Genomic DNA, 21,276 nt, shown 5'->3' on the forward strand with positions numbered 1-21,276 from the left:
CACCCAAGAAATCTCACTGGTCTCACCTTTGATTAATACTACAGATCTAACTCATTCTAAAAACCAGTAAATAAAGAAGCCTTTCCCATATGAACTCTACCTTAGGGTAACTAGTTACTTGTTATGAGGGGAAGTTTCTCACTAGAGAGGTATTTCATATAAAAAAAATGAAGAAAAGATAGAAGTAGAATAGTATACCTTTAATAAAATTAGAGATCTAGGGGTAGGTAATGATCATCAGTGGCTGCTAACATCACAAAAGAGCCAACCAGAATTATATACCCTCTGATGAACTAATCTTGTCAAAAAGCTTAACTTGAATCAGATCAAGTGGGGATGGAAGAACATGTTAAATGACATCATAAGAATGCAATCAGTGAAATGTAGAATGTAGATTACAGGACTATAGGACAAGTCGCACAGTTTCTTCAACAAATAAATTGCAAAGCAGAGGAAAAAGAGGCAAGGAAATTTATAGTTTAAAAGAGACTTAAGGGACATATCAACCAATATAGGGTGTGGCCGTTATTGGCTCCTGACTCTTTAACAGTTGAAAAAGTTATGAGACTTCCGTGGCAGTCCAGTGGTTAAGACTCTGCGCTCCCAGTGCAGGGGGCCCGGGTTGAACCCCTAGTCAGGGAACTAAGGTCCTGCATGCCACGTGGCGTGGTCAAAAAAAAAAAAAAAAAGTTTTTGAAAATATTGGGAAAATTTGAACATTCAAGTTTTTGCCGTTAAGGAGTTAATTTTTTTCGATATGATCATGATATTGTTATATTTTATAGAATAACCTTTTTAGAGGTACAATGTTAGAGTAAAATTATGATTTCTGGAATTTGCTTCAAAATAATCCAAAGGAAGATGGGAGAAAATATTAAAAGCTATAAGTTCCTGAATTGAACATTAAAAAATTGAAAAATAGAGTGTAAGAATTTGAGTGAAACAGCCAGTGTGAGCTGAATGGGGAAGGCTTCATAGAAGAGGGTAGACCAAGGATACCTAAGATATGGAAAGGCAAGACTGGGGAGATGGCTAAAGGCAAGGGGGGACATGGACCAAGGCGTATGGCTTGAATTTAAGTAGTTAGACTAGTAAGGTAGATTGGTTTCCCATTTAGGAAATCTGTGGTTCTTAACCTTTTGGTTACAGATCCCTTCAAGAAATCAGTAAAAGCAATGGACCACTTCCCCAGAAAAATTAATATTTGCAGTCTTGCATTTTACAATCAGTGGTTTATAGACCCCCTGAAGTCACTCACATGGACTCCCCACTTCCCAACCATTGTCCCAAATCTCTACGCTCTGGGCTAGGGGCTCCAAGAACCGGTTTAAGAGCTTACGGTTTAGGTGGAACATTTCCTGTTTCCTGTGACCTCACTCAGCATTGAAAGTTTTAATTATTAAAGGTTGGTTCAGCTGCAGTATTCTCTTTAGTGTGAAGATAGATTTCCATTTCCTGACTTACCACAGCAGAAATGGGATTGATGGTGCATTGTAATTAGGTTTAACAATATGAAATTGGTGATACTCAACCGTTTTTGACCTACTAAAATGGCTGTTGCAATGGTTCTTTCTGTAATTGCTAGATTACCTCCTTCACAGGTGGAATAATGTATGTTGCCTTATAGCTCCTCTGTCTAGGGCTTTCACTCATTTATTTGTTCTTCTGATACCAGAGGAAGGAAAGGTGGAGACATAGCCCTAACATAGCAGCCTTAGGACTGGAGAATGGAGTCACAGTGGTATCTGAAATAGTGAAGGGTCTTTGCTTTGAAGCAGTTTATTTTCAAAGTTTGAGTTGTCTCTTTACTCCCGATCTTCTCATGTACCATCTGTAAGAACTTGCTTTTCTCTTTACTGCTCCTTCTTGCTATAGAATCCCTAGTATAAACGTTATACTTAAAATTAAAATATATAGTGAACACACACAAGTGTGAAAGAGTGCAAATGTGGCAAAATGCAAATTCAATCTAGGTGAATGGTGTTTTGTGTGTGTTCATTATACCGTTCTTTTAATTTTCTAAGAACAGGTTTGAAATAAAAAGTTGAGGAAAAACTCCACTTGGGTAAATTTTTTCAAGAGTCAGCAACAGAATTGGACTTTTACACCTATGAAGTATAAAAGAGGGTTGCGCATTTATTCTGGTCATTCGTATTCCCCCTTTGCTGGCCCAGGAATACCTCAGGTCACATTTTTAGTCCTCTAAACATTACTGTTAATTTCTCCTTAAATTCTTTTCCTAATTAAGACTTATCATTTACCAGTTAAGTTCTAATTTCTGGGTTTGGTTTGTTGCCCCTAGAACTCTTGATAGAGTATAATTTATACATAAACTTAAATATTAAGGCCTTTCTCTCTCAAATGGAGAAACCAAACCACCCCAGAGTTTTGGACAGTGGGAGAGACTGATTTGACAGAAGATTTGAGTGCTTAAGTGCCAAGCATTGTTCTAATGGAAAATAGCAGTGAACCAAAGTTTCTGGCTTCTTGAAACTTAAAATGGTGGGTCTTAGTCCGTTCAAGCTGCCATAACAAAATAACACAGGCTGGGTAGCTTATAAACAAAATTTATCTTGCAGTTTTGAAGCCTGGAAAATCTGAGATTGGGGTGCCAGCACGGTCAGGTGAGGGCCCTCTTCCAGGTCATAAACTTAAATGTGTCCTCATATGGTGGAAGGGGATCAGGGATTTCTAGAGCCCCTTTTAGTGATCTACCACCTCCCAAAGGCCCCCACCTCCTAATTACCATCACTGTAGGAGTTAGGATTTCAACATAGGGATTTGGGGGACCTAAAAATTCAGACCATAGCAATGGGGGGAAAGATAAATTAGGTGGTAATAACTGCTGTGGAGAAAGAGTAGGGTAAGGATAGGAAATGACAGGGACTTGAAGAAGGCAGCATGTTTTATGACATTTCAAAACCTTATGACTAAATTAGAAAAAAAAACAACCCTTATGACTTATGAAAAAAGTGAGGGATGAGTCAGGTAGAAATCTGTGGGAGACTGTCCAAGCAAGGTCAAAGTATAGTAGGAGGGTAGGGGAAAAGAAAGGTATTAAGGGGTCAGATCACATGTGTTGTACTATTGTGTACCAAGTGTGGAGTTTTAAGTTGGGGAAGACAACTGGAATAATCCCAGGAAGTTTTCCTTTTGGGACCTATCAAGCACTTGCACCACAAAAGGAAGACTGTATCTGAATTTATAAATTTTTGTTCAAGGCTGCTTGTGCTGATTATTAGTTTTATTAGAAGGTAACCGAACTACTACTACATATACCACTCATGGCACAGCTTGAGACAGTATCTGTGGGTACCTGCCCAAGCAGCTCTTCTCCCTACCTCTCTAATAGAACCCATTTTGTTCAGGGCATGCTTGGCTCCTCTCACTGATCTCAAAGATGAAATCTTGAATAATATAAACCAGTACCTCTGAATTGGGGTACTTTGGAAATGCTTGAGAGGCTTAGTTATCACAATGATTGGTAAACACTAGACGCATTTAGTGAGCAAGGGCCAACCAGAGATGCTAATTATCTTCCCCAGCATGCCACAAAACAATACTTCATAAAGAATTACTGCACATCCCACAAGGTTCCCACCAAGTGGTCGTGTGGCTGAAAATTTGAGCCTATTATTTCTCATATGAAACCTCAAGAAGCTTTTAAAAGGGTGTTAATAAACAATTTTCCAGAAACATAATTATCACATAAACAATCTCAATTTTTAAGAAATAAACTTAAGAAATAATTATTAAAACTAAAGTGAGTTCTAAGATGCAGTCACCTTCCTGGTTCTGAAGTTGTTAGCATGTGATATTTAGAACTACATTAGAGAAATTAGGACAAGGCAACTCACTGAGGATGAAAAAGCAAAACTATAGAATCTGGGTTCCTGTTATTATTGAGCCACTGAAATCACCTTAGAACTTAATACTAGACGTGTTTCATTACTGTAAGCCAATTCTGGTTGGACTTATTTAGAGCAGAGAGCAGCCTGGAAATAGGAGGCCTGATTTTCATGTTAGAGATCTAAAGACTATTTCAACATTCCAAACCTCAGATGGGGCTAGGGAGAGAAAAAAAAAAAAAGCCTCCTCTGAACCAGACTTGTCTTTGGTGATAATGCTTATTATTATACCGGCCTTCCCAAGTTTTCAATTTGTTAGAAATTCAAATGCCAGTGTTAGAAAATCCTGTATCAAGGTCAGGGAGTTGGGAAATGTGATTCATGTCATATTTCTGAAGCTAAATCTCAGGGCCTCACCCCTCACAGACAAGAGATCAAAATGCTTTTCCTATTTATTTTTTTAAAAATCCAGAATGGATCAAAAAGAACAGTCATCAGAGATACAGGTGCCACTGACACAGGCCAAAGGGTAGCTAGGAAAGTATGCCTTCAGAAAGTTTGGGAGACTTGTGTTTTAGAAGCTGGACCTCACATAAATAGCTAGCTTGGTTTTACATTGATTTAGCTTCCCTGCCCTATCTCCAAACATGGCACAGCTGTCTTGCCTTGCAAGGCCTCAGTTGAAGAACTCCATATACACACAGGCTGGTACAGCAGTACTTAGGTAACTAGAAGGATCTCATCCCCCTATGGTCTCATTCCAGACCTGTCTTCAGTGTGTGAGATGGCTTCACCCCTTTGAAAATACAGCTACTTCAGCACAAAACAACGTTAAATCTTTTCCCCCCATCTTACATGCAGCTGAAAAAGAATGACAGGCTAGGGACAGAATACTGTGAACTTTGTACTGTTGGGAATTATCACTTGTTAAATGATCATTAGCTAATGGTCACTAAATTTACATATTCAGGAAATTATATATAGAGTACTGCAAAAACACAGTAGAAGACTGAAGTTTTGCCCATTTCAGCTCAGGAAATCCCTTCACTCCCAAGCATCATAATATGTTGTCCTTTCAACTCCAAAGTTTGCTGCTGTTACTGTTTCTCTTCCTTTTGATCTTCCTTTTGCTCCCCAGTGCCAGAACTTCCAGAGCCTTCCCGCTCAGATGCCATCTATAAGAAAACATTTGAGAATCACTTGTTTAATGTTAAGGGTGACAGTTTGCTCTCCGATGAACTAAAAACGAAAAAGCCATATCCTGCCTGTTCCACTCTCCCAGTTTTAGTGATTTCTTCCCTTTGACCTCACCCTCCCTCCCTCCCTCCCACCCACCCACCGTAGTCAAGAAGGCAGGAAGAAGGATATTTCCAATTCCAATACTCCCAGTTCCATAAATGGCTATGTAGGAGCCATCAGTGACAGTAATCAAGAGCAGTTACATCAAGTTAGGAGCAAAATATTCATTGAGTAAAACAGCCTTGTACCTTTTTGTATGCCATTTCGAAGAGCTTCAATGATGCTTGCTGAAGGGAAGATGCTGCCTGCCTTATGTTTTCTCCTGTTTCACTGTCTTTTCGAGCGAGGAGCTCCCTCATTTTGGAAATCTCTTCTTTTAGCTTGTGGCACTTAAAAACAAAACAACACCAGACCCTCACTTTTTCTGGTTCTTATCCCATAACACACAGCAGAATGTTGAGAAACATTTTTTAAAAACTAAATTCCTATCAAGACCCACACAGAAAAATGACCTTCACTGACAGTGGTGACGATGCCTCCCAACTTCTTGAGCTATTTTAAAAGAGGGTTTACCTCATCAGCAGGCAATTGGTCCTTGAATTCTTCCATCTTGGTTTCTGTGTCATGAATGATTCCTTCAGCCATATTAACTGCTTCAACTCGTTCCTAAGAGAAATTAAAAATGTAGTATGAATGAAGACTTCCCAATCAACTAGTTGGCTCAATGTCCTCATTACGACAACATGAAAACTGCTACATACAGTTAACAGAGTATGAACAGTTAAGAGGGAGAAATCACTGTGGTCTGAGATGTCTGTAAGAGGTTTTAGCTGCATTCTGTAACATGAAAATTCTGATATGGGAAGACTGAGAATAAATAAGAAAGGCATTTCACATAGAAGTTATGAGCAAAGTAATCACCTTCTTTCGCCGGTCTTCCTCAGCATACTTCTCTGCATTTTTAACCATATTTTCAATATCATCTTTGCTTAACCCACCGGAAGACTGGATCACAACTATAGTGAAAAGAAGGCACCTCATTACTTCCCAGGAAAACTATATGCTTCTTCCTCTACTGTATTAAGAAAAAGAATCCTCCTCTTCAAAGTAGCTGTCTTGACGTACATTATGAAGAAGGGGAATATCCTATTGTTCTACAATAAGCAGAGGGAAACCAAGGGTCTAAAATATACAGAGAACTAACTGTCCTACCTACCAAAACTTCAGCAATCCAGAGGCTCAGTGCTTGCCTTTTTTGGGGGAATAAACACCATACCTGTTAATGTGACACTGATAACTGAGGAGAGAGGGCAAAGAGGACTCATCATCCTCCCCTGAGGCTAAGGGAAAAGATAATGCCCAATCTAGAGGGTCTAGTTCCCAACAGAGAAAAGTCCCTCACCTCACTCTTACAGTCTTAATAAATAAGAGTACTTACTCTGCTGCTCACGTCCTGTACCCTTATCTTTGGCAGAAACATGTACAATCCCATTGGCATCAATGTCAAATGTAACTTCAATCTGAGGGACTCCACGAGGGGCTGGGGGAATCCCAATCTAGAATAAATAAATACCAGAGTAAGCTCCTCTCACAAAGGGGTCCAGTGCTCTATTTCCAAAACCTATATGGTCTTCTGGGGAAGAAATTACTTGGTTTCTGGGAGGAACAAGTGAAACTTTGACTTAAATGTACAAAAACATGAGTTTGTCGGTGAGGGTGGTAATTTCATTGCTGCTTAAAATAAACAGGACTCATACTAGTGAAGGCTGGCTACAGCAAGTAACCACAATGGCTTTATGTACCTAAGGATACACAATGCGTGAAGAGTAAACTCTTCAATCATTCATCCCAATAAGCAATAAGTGATGCTGACTAGAAGCCAGTAACAAGGGACTTCCCTGGCAGTCCGGTGGTTAAGACTCTGCACTTCCATTGCAGAGGGCATAGGTTCAATCCCTGGTCAGGGAACTAAGATCCCACATGCCACAGAGCATGGCCAAAAAAAAAAAGATGATGACAAAGTAGCAGCCAATAACAATATCAAATGTCTTTAAAAGTAGTAAAATAGTAATCAGGAATTTCTTCTAATAAGCACTGTTTATGAACATTTCCCTGGCTCTTACAAGCTTCTTTATTTAGTTCCTAAGGCACAAGAAGCAGGGCTTTCAGGTAAAAACTGAAGCCATGGTTATCCAGTTGCAGAATTCATTTGAATACTATGCTAAGATAACACAGACTACATCTGTCAGCAGTTTATGGTAACATTAGGGGTTAGAATAGTGTAACTTCACCATAAAAAAATGAACTTAACATTCATGATTCCCAATACCTACCAAAGTAAACTGTCCAAGAAGTTTGTTGTCTCCAGCCATCTCTCTCTCACCCTGACACACTTTAATCTCCACTTGAGTCTGTCCATCAGCAGCTGTAGAAAACACCTAGGGAGAAAAAGGAAACTTGCTGGGTTGGCAGCCTGATTTTTTTTTTTCCCCAGCCTGTTCCCCCTTACAAAGTGCAACAAACCAGGAAGAAATTCACCTCCCAACACTGGAAGAATCCTAATGTACACTATGTTCAGAACAAAGGCTTATGTCTTTACAGAGAACAGGAGTAGGATTAGCACAGCAAAAGGGCATACAATAGCTATTGTTTTCAGCTAAGCAAATGCATTGTACAAAGATGCAGCATTAGCACAGAAGGCCTCAAGAGAAGGAGCTATAAAAAGCGAGATGCTGAAACATGCTCATCCAGAGAAATGGGTCAGAGAGAGGACATTTATTTTATGCTCATAGTCACAGGAAATCACCACACACTTCAGAATGATGTGTTGGCAATACATCACTTCAAACATAGCAACAGCCATAGTTCTTTCAGAAAAACACCAAATCTGAGAAAGGAAGTAATTCTTAATCTAAGACCAAGCCATTGCCCAAATAATCCTGGCTTGATATCTCAGAACCCCTATCGTTCTCCAGGAAGACAAGCAAACTCCCTTAGTCTCAGCCACGCCATTCTTTTTACTGCCTTTGAGAACAGAAGAGTATAGGAATTCAGTCTCAAATGATGAGGCTCCTTCTGGCAATTATTATCCTGAGAAGGAGAGACTATTGATGACTTCCCTAAAATTATCACCACTGGATGACAGAAAAAGAACTTTTCTAGGAACAAAAGAGAACGAAGGACAAGATTCTTACCACCCCTCCACATTCAACTAGTATGGACTACAAAACAAAAAAAGTTTTCTAGGAAAAGCTCACAGAAGTGGCTACAATCACATCCTCACAGAACCTAGTATCTCTGTGACAAAGTAGGGTGGGGTGGCTTTTACCTGGCTCTTCTTGGTTGGAATAGTGGTGTTCCTGTTAATAAGCTTGGTGAAGACACCTCCCAGAGTCTCAATACCCAGAGACAGGGGAGTGACATCCAAGAGTAGCACATCTGTGACATCACCAGCCAACACACCTCCCTGAATGGCAGCTCCAATGGCCACAGCCTCATCAGGATTGACAGCTTTACTTGGGGCTCGGCCAAAGAGATCCTGCACGGTCTGCTGAACCTGAGCACCAAGAAAAAAGAACCTTGTCACTCACTACTCAGGGCAATTGCCTGAGAAAGGGAGAGTAGCACGACAGGGTGCTTCAGATCCAAGAACGTTTACTCAAATTATTTTGTAGTTGAGTTCTTGTTAATGAGTTAAGTATATTATTTGGTTACACATATACTTTACTCTTGAGTATCTCATTCATAGCCCTTTTAAATTTGGGAACAATTTGCCTAAATTTTTTAATCTGGTTTCCCAAGCAATACATCAAATTAGAAATACAAGGTACAAGGCAAGGGGACTTAATTTGTATAGTCCAAGTCCTCTTCTACATATCAACTAAAAATCAGCTTAACAGAAGCAGTAGTAATTCAATACTGGTGCAAGTATGAGGCATGTTTTCCCCTCCTGCTTATTTTACTAATGCTAGGAAAAAGTTCTATTTGAGTAACATCTGTGATAATTTAACATAAAAATATCTGCCTGGTTCAAAGCCTCTCCTTTTCGCTTCAGATTTATTGTATGCATCATTTTCCTAAGCACAAGTACCCCAAAGGTAAAATTATGAAAATCAAGGCCCAAGATAGTTCTGTTCAAGCTATAAAGCAAGAATTACACCATCAACAGGTTCTGTGCTCAGTTATTAGTTTTCCACACACCTGTCTTTTCAGAATGATGTGTTGATAAAATGCATCATTGCACAAATCTCTGTTGAAGAGATGCCTTTGAAACCCCAAACACTATACTACAAAACACATGTCCAAAATTGCCTATAGAGGCTAGTTAGTACCAGGATGTTAAGCTGTCTCTGACCGCAAACTTTGTTTCATTCCTAAAAATTCTATGAAACTGAAGTTCAGGATCCTCCTTGCTACTACCCCAAAGACATCCCCCCTATCCTGATCCTTTTTTTAAAATACCCTTTAAGAACTCTTTAGCAAGGGCACAAATTCATCCACCTTTCAGGTCAGCGTGGTAGAAAGGCCACATATTCATGTCCCTACACAACATAAGCCATATGTTATCTCCTAATAAATCATTATGTGTTGGCCCTCTCTGCGCTCTATATCAAGAATGCCATGGGTCCTTACCTTGGGCATCCTAGTCATGCCACCAACCAGAATCACTTCTCCTATGTCACTTTTGCTGACTTCTGCATCTTGCATGGCTTTTTGGCATGGAGCTATGGTCCTTCTGATTAGATCAGTAACAATCCCCTCAAACTGAGCCCGGGTCAGCTTCATATTCAAATGCTTGGGTCCAGAGGCATCCATTGTAAGGTATGGCAAATTGATGTCAGTCTGCAAAGGAAGCAGGGAAACCAGTAGTGAAGTCTCTTTATTACTTCAATTAAAGACTATACCCTAGGAAAGGAAGACTCTGAAAGCCACAGTGAGGGTCAGACATTTAAATGAACGGCCACCAAAGACAGTGACTCTTTAAGATTCAACCTCTTATCTTCCCAGAAGTAAACACTATAAATCTGTTATTAACAATGAAGAAAGAAATAGAGAAGCAGGAAAAATCCCCATTCAGGTGAAGAACAGTCTGTCCTGCTATTAAAAATATATTAAGGGGCTTCCCTGGTGGCACAGTGGTTGAGAGTCTGCCTGCCAATGCAGGGGACACGGGTTCATGCCCCGGTCTGGGAAGATCCCACATGCTGCGGAGCGGCTGGGCCCATGAGCCATGGCCGCTGAGCCTGCGCGTCTGGAGCCTGTGCTCCGCAACGGGAGAGGCCACAGCAGTGAGAGGCCCGCGTACCACCAAAAAAAAAAAAAAAAAAAAAAAAATATATATATATAAAAGAATCACACTACTGTTTTCTTTTACCAAGTTTTAAAAAATTTCCTTGCACATTAAGAAAAATGTGAAAGGTATGCTCTGAACCAAATAATCTGCCACCAAACCAGGGCTTTTCAAGTTTCAGGAAGATGGTTAAGAAACCTACAACAAAAATGCTAAAGAGAAGTACAAGGACTGACTACTGCTATCACATCCCCAGAAAGTAGCTAACACTGCTACAGTCACACCATGTAACATACAGTATTTAATAAGCCTAAAATCCTGATAAGGCATAAGGCATGGATTAAGACTATTTAGACTAACAAAACTCATTACTAAACATACAGAAACAGATGTCTTGGGGTGAACCCCCAGGAAAAGAGTTTGTGTATGCTGCCCCTCCAACTTCACAAAGCAAGGCCAACAGGGAATAAAGACTGAAGGGAGCAAATCCTTAACCAGCTTTCTTCAGGTAGAGTACCTTGGACAGATAAATGCTTTACAGGGAGAATCAACACATCTTTTGTAAATGATATTGGATATAGTTTCAAGAACACCAATAACAATTTTCTCTTTCTTTGCAAAATGTTAACAAACCGCATCAGTAAATAAAATTATCTATAGTAATGCAATCCAACAGAACTTTCTGTGGCAATGGGAATGTTCTCTATCTCTGCTTTTCGATCCAGCGGCCACTAGTCACATGTGGCTGAATACTTGAAATACAGCTAGTGGAACTGAGAAATGGAATTCTTAAAAATTGTATTTAATTTTAAATAGCCACATGTAGTTACTGTATTAGTGCAGTTCTATATGCTATAATGACCAGGTGAAAAACTCCAGGGTTCTCCACCCTCGAAAGCCAGTTCCAACATGAAGTTCTGTCCCTCTTCTCTCTCAATTCCAACCATGTATCTCTCACCACCACACTCTGGTCCAAGTCCTTCCTCTCTCACCACCTGGTGTGCTGCAATAGCCTCCCAACATTTTCCCACACCCACTCAGGCTGCCACAAAGAGCACTCCACCTCAGAGTGCTTTCACCAAATCTGACCATGTTACTGGCCCACCTTAAAAACTTTCAGTAGTCTGTTGTCATTATCTCAGGAAAGATACCAAATCCCCAATCTATAAAGCCCCTAGCCTTATCTTCTATGCTCCTCCTGCCAGTCTAGTCTGTACTTCAGCCACACTGACCCTTACTCAGGTCTTTACCCGAGAACCTCATACTTGCCTGACCCTTTATCTCTTCCTGATTAACTCACCTTACAGAAGCTCTCCTAATTATGTCAAACACCTGTCAAGTTCCTTTATTATAAATCTAACTTTGCCTTTTTAAAAAAACAAAATACATACATACATTTAGAATACCACTTACTATTTACTACACATTGTCCTAAGCATGTTATATGTATTAATTTACTAATCCTCTCAACTCTAGGGGGAATGAGCACTAATTATCCTCATTTTATAGACAAGAAAACAGAAATGTTAAGTAATTCATTCAAGGTCACACAGCTAATAAGTAATGAAATAAGGACTTCATCTCCACCAGTCTGCTTGCAGAGTAACTCTTTTTTTTTTTAATTTATTTTTTTGGCTGCGTTGGGTCTTCGTTGCTGCGCGCGGGGTCTATTCTTCATTGCGGTGTGTGGGCTTCTCATTGCGGTGGCTTCTCTTGTTGCGGAGCACAGGCTCTAGGTGCGTGGCCTTCAGCAGCTGTAGCACGCGGGCTCTAGAGCGCAGACTCAGTAGTTGTGGTGCACGGGCTTAGTTGCTCTGCGGCATGTGGGATCTTCCCGGACTGGGGCTCGAACTCGCGTCCCCTGCATTGGCAGGCAGATTCTTAACCACTGTGCCACCAGGGAAGCCCCAGAGTAACTCTTATCCTCTACATTACTTCTGACATTTACTAATATAATGTTCTCGGGCTTCCCTGGTGGCGCAGTGGTTGAGAGTCCGCCTGCCGAAGCACGGGACACGGGTTCGTGCCCCGGTCCGGGAAGATCCCACATGCCGTGGAGCGGCTGGGCCCATGAGCCATGGCCGCTGGGCCTGCGCATCCGGAGCCTGTGCTCTGCAACGGGAGAGGCCACAACATTGAGAGGCCCGCATACAGCAAAAAAAAAAAAAAAAAAAAAAAAAAGTGTTCTCATTAGTGTCCACCTCCCCAAACCACATTATAAACTCAAGGGTAATAAATGCTTCTATAAATTTAACCTACAGACTTACAATCACACATGCACAAACAGTAATGTACAAGGGTGGTCAATACACCTTGCTATAATAGCAAAATGGTGGAAAACAATCCAAATACCTATTAATAGGACAGAGCCACAGTAAAACTAACCAACGTCCCGTTTCATAAAGTGACAACCCCTGGGAAGAATTATAAGCTATCCTGTGGTAGTGCCACATATTTCGACCCCAACCATCGTGCTGCAAATTCTGACAGCAGGACAAGGGAATACCATCAACTTCATGGATGACCCTGTACAGCTTTGTCACTCCTTATAGCTGCTATTAAAAAGAAAAAAAAAAAAAAGAAAAATAAAATCCAGATGTGACTGAAGGTCACCCACTTTACCAACACAATGACAGATGCTATAAATACCTCTTCCCTTCCCAGAGTGCTAAAGTTGCTCCAGTTCTGAAAGATTAAGCCTCCCTTTGCCTTAACCACTAAGAACAGAGTAACAGTATGTTAGGTCCGTGTCAGGGATATAGCAAGATGGCAGGAGATCTAATTCCAGGTTCTCAGGTGGCAGCAGGAAAGCAAATCATAACCTCTGATTTGGGTGCTTCAGCTCACCAAAACACATAATGCTCCTTTGCTAATGGAAAGGCTTTTTATCACCAACCAGAAAGCTGTTAAAAGAAATCTGACTGACATTATGCCAATTAGAATATGCTATTCGAGTAAACTCAGGCTGAAAAGATCCATCAAGACTGGTGGAATCTGTCCACGTCTCACCTGCACAGATGAAGAGAGTTCACACTTGGCCTTCTCAGCGGCTTCCCGAACCCTTTGAAGTGCCATGTTGTCTTTGGTCAAATCAACCCCTGTCTACAAAGTGAAGACACAATATATTAATGTTAAGAAAATAAATGCTACTTAAATTGCAGTGGTAAGGTGTAACAAAACAAAATAGAGCCATACCTTTATAAACAAGCAGAAATTACTTATTGCCTTTAAAAATCTATAGGAAAAAAGAAGACCTACTTTGAAAAAGAAATGTGTCTGGAGTTAGAGGATGAACTGTTCTCAGTTCTTTCCAGCTGTAGAATTCTAGCTCAAAAGAGGAGTTCCCATAATTCCTTTTCCAAAGTTTGCTTTACACCACTTCCCTTTTATATAAGATCTACTTTAATACCTGTTTTTGCTAACCAAATGAAATCTAAAAAGGATTTTCACTTTTACAAAAAAGGCAAAAAGGACAAATAATGTTCAGCGTTTGCTTTGCAGCGAGCCATTCCAGAGGCAGTGTGCACCCCAAGCTCCTTCCCCAGTAACTACACTTACTTGAGCACCAAACCACCACCATATCTTTGAACTGTCTGTGAGCATACAACCATTTATGTTGTGCATCCGTTAGCAAAATGTGTAGCTTCACAACATTTCAGCTTATCAAAAGTTTCGCAGGCTCAATTTTCAGATAGTGAGGGAAACCTACACAGTCATCCCTTGGTATCTGTGAGGAATTGGTTCCAGCAACCCCTGTCAAATGCGGATACCCCAAATCCAAAGATATTCAAAGTCCCTTATATAAAATGCCATAGTACTATTGTACACCAGGTGCTATAGCCTTTTTTTTTTTTTTTTTTTTTTTGTGGTACTCAGGCCTCTCACTGTTGTGGCCTCTCCCGCTGCGGAGCACAGGCTCCAGACGCGCAGGCTCAGTGGCCACGGCTCACGGGCCCAGCTGCTCCGCGGCATGTGGGATCCTCCCGGACCAGGGCACAAACCCATGTCCCCCGCATCGGCAGGCGGACTCTCAACCACTGTGCCACCAGGGAAGCCCGTTATAGCCTTTTAATTGTTGTTTGTTTCCAATTTGAAGCTACAATAACCAGAATAGTTCAGAGCACCCATGGAACTAAAATGCAATTTCAGTGGCCTATTCAACACTCTCTTAAGGGAAAAAAAAAACCGTATAACAAAGCAAATAGCAGTCTGAACAAAGAAATTCTCAGTATTCCAATGTGTACATATTAACCACACCGGTAACTAACCTCTCTTTTGAACTCCTTCACAATGTGACGCAGCAAGGCCTGGTCAAAGTCTTCACCACCTAAAAAAGTGTCTCCATTGGTGGATTTCACCTCAAATACTCCTTTCTGGATTTCCAGTATGGAAATATCAAAAGTTCCACCACCTAAATCATATACAGCAATGCTAGAAAGGAAAAAGTCCGTCAGGAACAAAACTCATCACAGCATATGGATTTCAGTAACCAAACCAACATAAATTTGGCTATTTCCCCCCCAGGTATGATTATGAAAGTTGACGACTGCATAAGTGACGTATGTCTTAACAGGTGGCCCTAATAGCAACATGTAAAACATACATACAGTTAAAATTGAAATGTTAAAAAGCAAAAACCACTCTTTTGGATGAATACTTGCCAACAGGCATACCAAGGGGAAAAAATGACCACAGCCAGTACTTTAAAAAGAAAAAGTAATCAAGGGATAATCTTGAAATGAATGAAAAACACAGACCATAAAAGCCTTGGGAAAAGGTCAAGGCAGTACATTTCCAGTCTAAGTATAAGGCTCAATCACCATGAAATCAAGATGATGATTTAGGGTAAGTTTCAAGGTTCCATGCACTTAAGTCTCACAAATCTAGGTGGAATTCACTGCACAAACTTACATTTTATCTTCTGATTTGTCTAGACCATAGGCCAGAGCAGCTGCTGTGGGTTCATTAATTACCCGAAGCACATTTAGTCCAGATATCTGGCCAGCATCCTTAGTGGCCTATAAAAAAAGAAAAAAGCATTTTCCACCGTGTCCCAGGTACCACTAATTTCCTGAATAAAAATGCTAATTGTGGGGCTTCCCTGGTGGCAGCAGTGGTTAAGAATCCTGTTGCCAATGCAGGGGACAGGGGTTTGAGCCCTGGTCCAGGAAGATCCCACATGCCGCAGAGCAACTAAGCCCTTGCTCCACAACAAGAGAAGCCACCGCAACGAGAAGCCCACACACTGCAATGAAGCGTAGCCCCTGGTCGCTGCAACTAGAGGAAGCCCATGTGCAGCAACCAAGACCCAATGCAGCCAAAAATAAATAAATAAATAAATTAAATAAATTATTAAAAATGATAATTAAACTCACCTGTCTCTGAGAGTCATTGAAATACGCTGGGACGGTGATCACAGCATTTTTTGCTGTATGCCCCAAGTAATTTTCTGGAAAAGCAATCAATGAAAATCATTCATAAGACCCTATCAGATGAAACAGGCTACAATTACTAATGTAGCCTAACAACCTGTGTCACTCTCTTGAGGTCACAAACAGCACCCAACAGTTTTTAGCATATGACCTAACATGAAGAGACCTTGTAGGAAAACACTCCAATTTTAAAAACCCAAGATCTCACCTTTAACATGTTAGTGAAGGCTCACCAGCTATAGTTTTAGATTTAAAAGAGCCACTAGTTTCTTAAATGGGAAGTTTTACCTAACAGATACAAAAGCTTAATTAGTGTAGTCTTTTGATTTCCCTTCTGAAAAAAAGAAACAAGCAAGCCACCATTAGGAAAACTTGGAAGAGAAATTCAATTTGTAGGGAAAGAGTAATAAAGTTTTGCCATTCCTAGGTATTCTGTATAAAAGCCACTGCAGACTCATCCAAAGGACACTGAGGTATGGAAGCCAGTGATCTCAGAGGAATCATGCTGTTCTCTAAATTTTCCCAGATATGAACTAAGCTATCTCACCTGCAGTCTCTTTCATCTTCATCAACACAAATGCTCCAATCTGACTTGGGGAATAGAGTTTTCCATGAGCTTCAACCCAGGCATCGCCATTAGAGGCACGGACAATTTTAAAAGGAACATTTTTACTGAAAGACACAAAAATTATACTTAAGAAACATGCCAGCCCAACCTACCATGAGGTTACCATACACCATGAAAGCCCATCTTCCACGCCAAGAGATCCATGGCCAACAAATGAGAACTTCAGGAATTTGTTTAATGAAAACCTTTAGAAAGCACTCATTAACATGTAAAAACATCCTGATGAATTGAAACATGAACATTCTTCTCACCAAAAATTTTTGCAGCTGCTTTGGAAAGCGGTTATAGGTATATAGGTATATAGGACCTAGCGATTCCATTACTAGATGTCTACCCAAGAGAAATGAAAATACATGTCCACACAAAAACCTATACACAGGGCTTCCCTGGTGGCGCAGTGGTTGAGAGTCCGCTTGCCGATGCAGGGGACACGGGTTCATGCCCCGGTCTGGGAAGATCCCACATGCCGTGGAGCGGCTGGGCCCGTGAGCCATGGCCGCTGAGCCTGCACGTCTGGAGCCTGTACTCCGCAACGGGAGAGGCCACAACAGTGAGAGGCCCGCGTACCGCAAATAAACAAACAAACAAACAAACCAAAAAAAACACCCCTATACACAAAGCATTATTCATAATAGCCAAAAAGTGGAAAGAACCCAAATGCCCATTAACAAACAGATAAACAAAATGCAGTATGTATGCATACAATGGGATATTATTTGGCCATAAAAAGGAATGAAATACCAATACACGCCACAAGGATGAACCTTGAAAACATCTGATCAGTATCAAGATGGCGCCTATGCCATTATCTACCTTCATGTGTTTACCGCCAATTTATGTGGTCCAGGAATGACTAGCCAGATCTTCATGTATCATGTCACACATAGCAAAGACCTAATCTGTGAAGGCAGAATTGAATTTTTTGAAGGAGATACCCTTTTGGTAGGAGCAGGGCCTGTCCCAAGAGATCCTGCTGGTAAGATTCATCTATTTAGCCTTTGCATACAAATACATTTTTGCTATTACTCACATGTCTTTTTGAACTTCTGGGTCGTCATATCGCCGGCCAATGAGACGCTTGGTAGCATAGAATGTGTTGTTTGGGTTGGTGACAGCCTGTCGCTTGGCCGGCATGCCAACAAGTCGCTCACCATCTGCTGTAAAGGCTACAACTGAAGGGGTGGTTCTGGCACCTTCAACATTCTCTAGCACCTAAAACTCCCAAGATAGGACAGAGAATGAGGTTCCAGTCACCATTACTGTCTTTGTACCAATCATTTAAGACACAAAACAAATACTAAAGAACAGTACTAATGGGCATACTTTTCTGCTCTGTGAATGTTGATATAGTAAGCAACTACTATTGCAGACTCAAACAACCTACAACTAAGAACATCCAAGAAACAGGAATAAATATAAATCACATCTTTCATACTCAATGTGTGGACAACGTAATCTTTCCTTCCATATGGAGAGTTAAATCTACTTCTGATTTTTTGGTGATGCCTACGAGTTTCAGGCATTAAACAAAACTGCCAACAAGGAATTTAAAAATCCAGGTGCTCCAAATATTCTTGAGGAGAACCAGGTGGGAATAAAGATTTCACAAACAAAGGAGGAACAGCCTCTACTTCCTCTAGAAGGAAGTAAAAAACATGCCTTACTTAGGATGCAGCCTATGCATTATTTGGAGCTCCACTTGCTTCTAGACTGTTCCTGCACCTTTAGCCTTTGTTTAACTGACTTACAAAAAAGCAGAACGTTAATTACAGAAGTAATCAACAGCACAAGTCATCCCAATGGGTCCTAATGGTAACTTAGTAGTCTTACATCTATACTAGGACACACTTAAATCCTGGGAAGTCAAATCCATTCATTTATTACCAGCATACAATTAAGCACAAAGATTCACCTCACAAGAGTCTTAAGAATTTAAAAGCAGCTTTGAAAATGTCCCTTATCTAAGCCAAAGGACGCAGAATTCTGAATTGTGTACTGGTTACCACTACATGATCCAGAGCTTCCAATCATGCTCACCTTTGCTTGTTTACCTTCCATAACTGCCACACAGGAGTTGGTAGTACCCAAATCAATACCAACAACTGCTCCCTTGATTGCTTCTGATCTGTAAGACATTTAAAACAATGCTATGATTAATTATATTAACAGTTATCTCCAAAATGGTTGTAGAAAAACATAAGAAAACAATATTTGTTACTGTGGCAAAATGCACTCTATAAATAAACTTAGCTGTGTCTTTTTTTCTGAGTGAAGTAATTAATCACAAATTTAGAGACCATTGCTCTGGGGCTTAACATTTGTTATCTTAATGCTAAAGGAAACGAAATTATACTTACGCATAGTCCCGCCTTGAAACAATTCTAAAAGCTTCATGACTAAAGCCATTCCAGCCATCCTTAAAAACAAACAAAAAAAAGGATCAGCCATGAACTACACATGAAAACTTGAGCTTGTTTTAATTATTCTTCTGAAGAATACATCAAAGGTTGAGACTTTCATTCTGTTCACTGAGTGGTTACCATGTATAAAATATACTGAAATAAGATATTTCATATCTAAGAGACATTATGGTACTGAAACAAACAAGCCTAATAAAGTACAAATTTTCCCAATGAAATCAGAGAAATAAATTGATATAAAATTATCTTGAATTACATTACCAAAGGGTCTCTCAACCTTGGCACTATTGATTTTGAACAGAATCTTTGTTGGGAGCTGGGCCGTTCTATGCACTGCAGAATGTTTAGCATCAACTTGGGCCTTTACAACTAGAACCTAGTAGTAGCATGGCTACCCAGGTTGTGACAACCAAAATTATTTCCAGACTGTGCCAAATATCCCGTGGAGCAGCAAAAATACATTAAAATACTACTCAATTTCATCATCAGGAGCAGTGTATACCTAAGACCCACATATGTTACGTGTTGCAGGTACAGATTTAACTTAATCAGAGACATTTCCCCTGACCTTGACAAGTTGCTGCTTTAAGGGAACTAGAATCGGTAATTTTGTGAAGTCAGTTTACAAGGGGAAAAAAAAAAAATGTCAGGAGTGGCTTCCCATCAGTGTCAAAGACCTTTATTACAATCTCATCTCAGGCTACTTCCGAGTCTTCTTTTACCCAACCTGAGTGCAAAGAAATACAATTCCTGTTTCCCCAAAAGGTATGTTTTTAGTCTTACACGATAATGAACAACTATTCCATGGCCTTTTCCTGATTTGCTCATTTTTTCTGAAATAACGGAGAACAAAATTCTGGGGAGCTAACCAGTCAAATGTTCGTAAGCAAGAAAATCAGAGCTTGATTTTTAATTTACTGCTCAGATGCTCTTCCTTCCTTCGGTGTATCATAGCAACGGGGTCCCCGCACAGTCTGCATTTCACAGCGAACAATCGTCCTTCTACTCAAGACCTCAAGACCAAAACTGTAATCGTCTCAAACGGACTAATCAAGACCACTGCCCACTACTCGATGAGATAAAACTCCAGGCTCCCAAGGAGTGTGACTCAGCAGGGCCTGAAACAGGAACGCAAAACCCTGAATGAGGCCTTGAACCGGCAGCACTGAATACTGAACGTCCGTTATTTTCCGTCTCTCCCCGAGGATTCTGACCCCGAAGGCCGCGGCCTGCCGCACTGAGTCCCAAGGCCGTGAGCCCCTCGGGGAAGGCCCAGCAGTCCCTTACCTGGTGGCGGGCGGCTGGGGGGCCCCGGGAGGCTGCGGCGCCGACAAGACGAGCTACTGCGGCTCGGCTGGCGCTTATCATGGCTGCTAAATGGTGGAAATACGAGACAGCAAACACGCGCTCAGACCACTGAGAATTGCGCGGCGCGGTGATACTAGCGCTTCTGGAAACCTCCAACTACGTGAGGCGGGGGGCGGGGTTTGATCGCTGCGGCCTGGAAGCCCGCTCTTCCGCTGAGGCGCCGCCCGCGCTGCCTGATAAGAAAATGCCTGAACGCTGCTTCCGGAGTCAGGGCCTATGGCTAATACGCTTCGGGACATGATGGCAGGTTAAAGCGTGTCCTCCCGTGCCAGCTGCGGCAGGTCTGGGCTCCGTGACAGACCAGGAGGCTAAAAGCGGTATAAGGCAGAACCGTGGACAACCCCGGTCCTCGGAGGCAGAAAAGACTCAAGGTCACACGGGATAAATTGCGAACAGTCTCCTTGCGTCAGTTGCCTGAGAGGAGGGGCCTGTTGCGCCTGCGCAACTGGGATCCTACTGAGGGCCTGGAGCGCATGTGCGCAGGGAGTGGCGGAGACCGGGGAGGAGTCTAACTAGAGCTGTCATAGGACGCTCCAGCTCACGTGAGTTTGGTCCCAGCGTTGCCCTGGGAGAGTCCCGGGCGGATACACGCTCTACGCGAGTTGACGTTTCCTCCTCGCGGAGGGCGCCATTTTGTACTGCGCCTTTGTTCAGGGTGTCCGTGGGGTTCAAAATCTTGGTAGTTCAGCCTCGTCGTTTCTTCGTCTTCTGACCGCTTGTTGCTATTGCAGTAACTTGAAATAAACCCACATATGCAGACTTTCGACAAATCCTTTCAGAGTTTTACCACAGAGACCTTGGGTTTTGAACTACTAAAGCAGCCCTTCATTCAGAGAGAGCATTGGGTTGCCTTAGGCTAATTATCTTGCAGACCATCCCGAGAAAAAATACCTGAGCTCAGGATCTTACCAGCCCAGGTTTGCTCTGAAGCAGAGCAGGACCCTGTGGGCCCACTTGGGCACAAAAGCCTTTCTGTGTCCCCCATTTATTGTTTGTAGGAAATAGGCTTCATTCAGCCTCTTTGTCCCTTAGTTCCAAAAGCCAGATTCAA

General features: G+C 41.4%; 1 protein-coding gene and 1 non-coding gene across 2 annotated transcripts; both read right to left on the reverse strand.

Moving 5' to 3' along the window:
• Positions 1-4,278: 4,278 nt before the first annotated feature.
• Positions 4,279-20,302, reverse strand: HSPA9 (heat shock protein family A (Hsp70) member 9). The gene is made up of 17 exons (XM_065873397.1): positions 20,145-20,302; positions 18,795-18,853; positions 18,475-18,562; positions 17,468-17,649; positions 16,357-16,481; positions 15,753-15,826; positions 15,289-15,395; positions 14,646-14,808; positions 13,387-13,479; positions 9,720-9,929; positions 8,416-8,643; positions 7,421-7,525; positions 6,526-6,643; positions 6,009-6,103; positions 5,661-5,753; positions 5,336-5,476; positions 4,279-5,023 (listed from the first exon to the last, which is right to left on the reverse strand). Exons 1-17 carry the CDS (start codon positions 20,223-20,225, stop codon positions 4,946-4,948), a joined length of 2,040 nt encoding a protein of 679 aa, XP_065729469.1. The 5' UTR covers positions 20,226-20,302; the 3' UTR covers positions 4,279-4,945.
• Positions 9,260-9,330, reverse strand: LOC136121767 (small nucleolar RNA SNORD63). Its single transcript, XR_010655778.1, has one exon. It is a non-coding gene; the product is annotated as a small nucleolar RNA SNORD63 (small nucleolar RNA).
• Positions 20,303-21,276: the final 974 nt, after the last annotated feature.

This window comes from Phocoena phocoena, chromosome 3, assembly GCF_963924675.1.
Source record: "Phocoena phocoena chromosome 3, mPhoPho1.1, whole genome shotgun sequence".
Classification (NCBI taxonomy): Eukaryota; Metazoa; Chordata; class Mammalia; order Artiodactyla; family Phocoenidae; genus Phocoena; species Phocoena phocoena.